The sequence below is a fragment of the Oncorhynchus kisutch genome, linkage group LG29 (assembly GCF_002021735.2).
Source record: "Oncorhynchus kisutch isolate 150728-3 linkage group LG29, Okis_V2, whole genome shotgun sequence".
NCBI lineage: Eukaryota > Metazoa > Chordata > Actinopteri > Salmoniformes > Salmonidae > Oncorhynchus > Oncorhynchus kisutch.
The window spans coordinates 709761-716436 of NC_034202.2; the positions used below are offsets into that span (position 1 = coordinate 709761).

Here is a 6676-nt window from a genome sequence, read left to right on the forward strand (position 1 = left end):
AGTTGAGAACACCTTTATTTAACCAGGTAGGCTAGTTGAGAACACCTTTATTTAACCAGGTAGGCTAGTTGAGAACAAGTTCTCATTTGCAACTGCGACCTGGCCAAGATAAAGCATAGCAGTGTGAGCAGACAACACAGAGTTACACATGGAGTAAACAATTAACAAGTCACTAACACAGTAGAAAACAAAGGGGGAGTCTATATACAATGTGTGCAAAAGGCATGATTAGTGAGGGGGTATGAATGGGTGTGTGGGGGTGTGAGTTCATAGACAAAATAAAGGCCTTAAAATGTCACAAAAATCTTCTCGGCCAAATGTTAATAGTCCTACACAATATCAACTCTTACGCAAACTTCCTTTAACTAAAATGTCACACCAACTACAAAAAAAAAAGTCTGCTGCAGTGAAAGACACTGGAGGGATAGAGGGAAAAGGAGAGCGAGAGAGGAGGGGGTCTTAGCTGTTGACTTCAGGCTTACAGTTGCACTGTCTGTCCATCTGATACACCTGATGGCTTGTTTTTCAAAGCTTGGCAACAATGTTGCTACTGCTAGGCCTCCTGAGTGGTGCAGAGATTAGAGATTCTGGGTTCGAGTCCAGGCTCTGTCACAGCCGGCCGCGACCAGGAGACCCATGGGGTGGCGCACAATTGGCCCAGCATCGTCCAGGTTAAGGGAGGGTTTGGCCGGCAGGGATGTCCTTGTCCCATCGCCTACCTGCGTACACAGTGCAGTCACAGTGTTTTCTCTGACACATTGGTGCGGCTGGCTTCCGGGTTATGTGGGCATTGTGTCAAGAAGCAATGCAGCTTGGTTGGGTTGTGTTTCTGAGGACGCGCGGCTCTCGACCTGCGCCTCTCCCGAGTTGTATTGGTTCCATGATCTCTAAGTATGAGGTCAGAGGGGTGAAATGTAACCGAGATGGTTCAATGAATCAAGCTCTTTTGACGAGTAACCTTACCGGAGACGTGAAGACTTGTGTTAGCTTCCAGAACTGATCCCTTTGGGCTTTAGCTAAGTGGGCTAACACAGTCTTGTGAAATGCAGGAGACCTAGTTTGAAAGAGCAAGATTAAATCGGGAGTGGAATGTCTATCCTTATGTCTATGACAGGGCTAATCAACTGTATTCTTATGGTGGCCTATTTCTTGAATGGGTTCATAATAGTTTATAGTCGAAACGGTTCAAACAGTACAGCCAAATACATAGAAAGATAATAAATTCTACATGCCACATTTGCTTCAGAAACTGCCAGAAACTTCTGTTTACCACAGTGAGCATTTAATTGTATCCGGTTCTTCTCTACTTTTCCTAGCTGGCAAAGTCTCAGCATGTTGTCTCTGGTTTTGAATCGGAATTTGAAAACTGAATCGGAATGCATACACAGACAATGAATGTAATATCTACCATATTGAAACTGAATATATAAATATTGGATTTGAATATTCAATTACATTTAAATACATTTTAAAACTGAAGTCAATATTCACTTAATTCAGTTTCAAATCATGAAATACAAGTGCATTACAAATTCAATATCCTAATACAAAATGAAAAATAATGGAATACAAATATAATTTCTGTTGGCACTGAAATTGCTCTAAACTGTGCTATGTGCTCTATTTCTATGCTATTTCCAAGTTTTGTTTTTGTGTCTTACTTTCTGTTTTCTACACCAGTTGAAAATACAATATTTTGGAAAATATATTTCACAGTAGTTTAGATGGTTCAATGATTCTCTACTCTTGACTTGCATGTCATGGCACATAAACTGAAATCAGGCGAACTATTAGAATTTTAGCAACCAGGAAATGGCGGAGCAATTTCTGCGTAGTGCATCTTTAGGAAACACTGGGCCTGTTACAATACATAAATCATGACGGATTTGACGAATATACACTTTGGTTCACCTTCAACAATTCTGATCTAACAATCTGGTCAATGGAAAGTCTGCGCTCTTTTGACTGCATCAAAAGGCACATGTTGCTAAATGCAGATGTGTCCATTTCAGTCATTTTACCATTTCAGTCTTTTTTTCAGCGTATTGTAACATAGATGTGAAATGCACTTTAAAGAGAACTTGACTTGACTTAACCCTCCCTTTTTGTTCCAGGCTGACACTCCTAACGAGAGCGTGCTGGGTGACGTGAGTATTGTAGAGGTGGACGTGTTCGACAGGAAGTCTCTGTGTGAGGAGGACAAGGCAGGCCTGCCGCTCAAAAAGGACAAATACCTGTCAGAGGAGCATAGCAGCGGCATCGGCGGCTCCTCTTGCCTGTCATCGCCTCACCAGAGCGTCTCAGACAGCGACGAGGGCGGCGACGAGGGCCAGACTACAGCCAGCACCGTCCAGTACTCGTCGGTGGTGGCATCCTGCGGCTACAAGGGCCAGACCCCCTGCCCTCTCCCCCAGTCCGGCTCGTCCCAGACGCCCAGCTTCACCCGCTCCGAGTCCACCCAACCCCTGCTGGACAGCGAGGAGCACCCGGAGGGCCCCGAGTCACAGCGCTACCTGCGGAACCCCTACTTCGGGCGCTTGCCTGGGGGGAACAATGGCGACAGCGGAGACCTGGAGGACTTGAACCAGATGGAGATGAAGAAGCAGGGGTTGGCTTTGCGCCGGTTCTGCCCCCTGGAGGAGGACTTTCAGCAGACCACACCCACAGAGGAGGGTCACTCACCTGACGGACAGCCAGGCCCTGACCCTAGCTACATGCCTCAGCTCAGCGGCTACAGGCCTCAGTGTTAGGAGGACGTATGGTGACTTAGTTCGAGGTTGTCACACTTCATGTACAGTGACTCTTCCTTGCGCCTTTGTTCATTTCACTTTTGTTCCAAACTTTGTCAGCCTATTATTTTTGCACTTACCCAAATGGCAATCATGAACTTCATGTGGGCATCGTGACTTGCCTTGTTAAATCTCTTTTAAGTGGATGATATAGTTTGCCTGTATGTCAAGGTTTTATTGTTTTAAGATCCTAAAAAGGAAATAGATGCCTACGTGCAGACCCGTTTATTTTCAGTTAATTACTGACCTAGGTAGTTGGCGTCACCTATTGACCTCTTAAGAAAAGTCCATAGCCTAAATGTGGACCCCTATTCTCTACAAGCCGGCCAAGTTGAACTTTGAATGGACAGTGTGATGACGCATCATTCCAAGAAAGAAGACTTGAAGGAAGCGAAAAGGTGATGCTAGCCAATACAACAGGACCCTCTTGAAATGCAGTACCTTCAGAAAGTATTCATACCCCTTGACTTGTTCCCCATTTTGTGACATCCTAAATTCTAAAAGGATTCAATGTAAACATTCTCACCAATCTACACACAATACCCATAATGACAAGGTGAAAACATGTTTTTTGACATTTTAGCAAATTTATTGAAAATGAAAAAGCGATATGATTTACATAAGTATTCACACCCCTGACTCAATACACGTTAGAATCATCTTTGACAGCTGTGAGTCTTTCTGGGTAAGTCTCCAAGAGCTATGCGCAGCTGGATTGTACAAGTTAGTTGTTGTCATTGCTCGACAGCCATTTTCAAGTCTTGCCATAGATTTTCAAGCTACAGTCAAAACTGTAACTAGGCTACACAGGAACATTCCATGTCATCTTGGTAAGCAACTCCAGTGTATTTATGGACTTTTGTTTTAGGTTATTGTCCTGCTGAAAGCTGTATTTGTGTCCCAGAGTCTGTTGGAAAGCAGACTGAACCAGGTTTTCCTCTAGGATTTTGCCTGTGCTCTATTCCATTTATTTATTTATTTATTTCCCCCCCAAAAAACCTATAGTCCTTGCTGATGACAAGCATACCCATAACATGATGCAGGCACCACCATGCTTGAAAATATGACGTGTGGTACTCCGTGATGTGTTGGATTTGCCCCAAACATAACACTTTGTATTCAGGACATAAATTACATTTCTCTGACACATATCTTTGAAATTATGGGCTATTGTTTGTAGGCCAGTGAAATACGATTTCAATTGAATACATTGTAAATTCAGACTGTAACACAAAATGTGGAAAAAGTCGAGGGGTGTGAATACTTTGAAGGCATTGTATGCTACACTAGTAGGTGTATGGTTAATGACATATCTTTCCAGATAGAAAAACTGTTTGACAAATGTACATTTTGCCTTTTCACAATGCCTTATTGACTTTACGTTATGAATTAAATTAAGAAATGCTATGCAATTTCCCTGCCCATCAAAACTTATTGTTCAAGGTCAAATATAGAGATATTACTGTTGTATTATTATTAGATACTGAAAAGGAAGTTTGTATAATTTGTTTCTGGGAAATGTTTTTCATATAAATTTTTGTGTTGTCATGAGTGCAGTATATTTAGTTAATTTGTTTGAGATTCTTTTGTTTGGAACATATGTACAGATCTCAACAGGACAAACTTCCATATTTGTTCCTACAGAGAATATGCTCAGAAAGGGATGTTGCATGTACAGACCGTTTAAATATTGCTACATTGAGGGTTATAAAAAATATTCTTCCACCATCACTCAGTTAACACTACTTTTCCACATATACGGGAAACAAGCATAGCCTAGTACTTCAGTGCATGCCACCAGAATACATGTGCCCTTTTTGGAGCATGGTTTGTGAATGTGTGACATTATACAATATGAAATAAACCAAAAGTGTTATCCATGTGAACTAATAATTGACTTCTAAGGCAGGATATCTTTATAGAGCTTTATTTTCAGTGAGACTTTCAACACTAATAGAACAGAATATATTAGTCCATTGTACGGGGAGGAAGTAGGAGTTCACAATACAATATTGTTTTGGTGTGCTCAGGAAATAAAATGTCCTCTCCCACTCTACCTTACCAAGTCACTCCATTATTTAGGGTCAAGTGTTGATAAAAATATATCAACTCTATGGGGTATATCAGCTTTAATATTGCAGATTGTGATTCCATCATTTGTCTGCATCATTATATATTCAATACATTTCCCTTTATTTTCCCCTGACATGTGTCCCATATGTAACGCTCGTCGTAGGTGGAAGAAGAGGAGGACCAATACATTTCCCTTTATTTTCCCTTGACATGTGTCCCATATGTAACGCTCGTCGTAGGTGGAAGAAGAGGAGGACCAATACATTTCCCTTTATTTTCCCTTGACATGTGTCCCATATGTAACGCTCGTCGTAGGTGGAAGAAGAGGAGGACCAATACATTTCCCTTTATTTTCCCCTGACATGTGTCCCATATGTAACGCTCGTCGTAGGTGGAAGAAGAGGAGGACCAATGCATTTCCCTTTATTTTCCCCTGACATGTGTCCCATATGTAACGCTCGTCGTAGGTGGAAGAAGAGGAGGACCAATGCATTTCCCTTTATTTTCCCCTGACATGTGTCCCATATGTAACGCTCGTCGTAGGTGGAAGAAGAGGAGGACCAATGCATTTCCCTTTATTTTCCCCTGACATGTGTCCCATATGTAACGCTCGTCGTAGGTGGAAGAAGAGGAGGACCAATGCATTTCCCTTTATTTTCCCCTGACATGTGTCCCATATGTAACGCTCGTCGTAGGTGGAAGAAGAGGAGGACCAATGCATTTCCCTTTATTTTCCCCTGACATGTGTCCCATATGTAACGCTCGTCGTAGGTGGAAGAAGAGGAGGACCAATGCATTTCCCTTTATTTTCCCCTGACATGTGTCCCATATGTAACGCTCGTCGTAGGTGGAAGAAGAGGAGGACCAATGCATTTCCCTTTATTTTCCCCTGACATGTGTCCCATATGTAACGCTCGTCGTAGGTGGAAGAAGAGGAGGACCAATACATTTCCCTTTATTTTCCCCTGACATGTGTCCCATATGTAACGCTCGTCGTAGGTGGAAGAAGAGGAGGACCAATACATTTCCCTTTATTTTCCCCTGACATGTGTCCCATATGTAACGCTCGTCGTAGGTGGAAGAAGAGGAGGACCAATGCATTTCCCTTTATTTTCCCCTGACATGTGTCCCATATGTAACGCTCGTCGTAGGTGGAAGAAGAGGAGGACCAATGCATTTCCCTTTATTTTCCCCTGACATGTGTCCCATATGTAACGCTCGTCGTAGGTGGAAGAAGAGGAGGACCAATACATTTCCCTTTATTTTCCCCTGACATGTGTCCCATATGTAACGCTCGTCGTAGGTGGAAGAAGAGGAGGACCAATACATTTCCCTTTATTTTCCCCTGACATGTGTCCCATATGTAACGCTCGTCGTAGGTGGAAGAAGAGGAGGACCAATACATTTCCCTTTATTTTCCCCTGACATGTGTCCCATATGTAACGCTCGTCGTAGGTGGAAGAAGAGGAGGACCAATACATTTCCCTTTATTTTCCCCTGACATGTGTCCCATATGTAACGCTCGTCGTAGGTGGAAGAAGAGGAGGACCAATACATTTCCCTTTATTTTCCCCTGACATGTGTCCCATATGTAACGCTCGTCGTAGGTGGAAGAAGAGGAGGACCAATACATTTCCCTTTATTTTCCCCTGACATGTGTCCCATATGTAACGCTCGTCGTAGGTGGAAGAAGAGGAGGACCAATACATTTCCCTTTATTTTCCCCTGACATGTGTCCCATATGTAACGCTCGTCGTAGGTGGAAGAAGAGGAGGACCAATACATTTCCCTTTATTTTCCCCTGACATGTGTCC

At 42.9% G+C, this 6676-nt stretch overlaps 1 protein-coding gene across 1 annotated transcript in view; it reads left to right on the forward strand.

Annotated features, from left to right (window-relative positions):
• LOC109873548 (interleukin-6 receptor subunit beta) overlaps window positions 1-4845 on the forward strand; it is a 62496-nt gene extending 57651 nt beyond the window's left edge. The window contains exon 16 of the mRNA XM_031808971.1: window positions 2115-4845. Within this exon, the coding sequence (XP_031664831.1) occupies window positions 2115-2750 (636 nt within the window). The 3' untranslated portion in view covers window positions 2751-4845. The remainder of the gene's footprint in view (window positions 1-2114) is intronic.
• Window positions 4846-6676: the final 1831 nt, after the last annotated feature.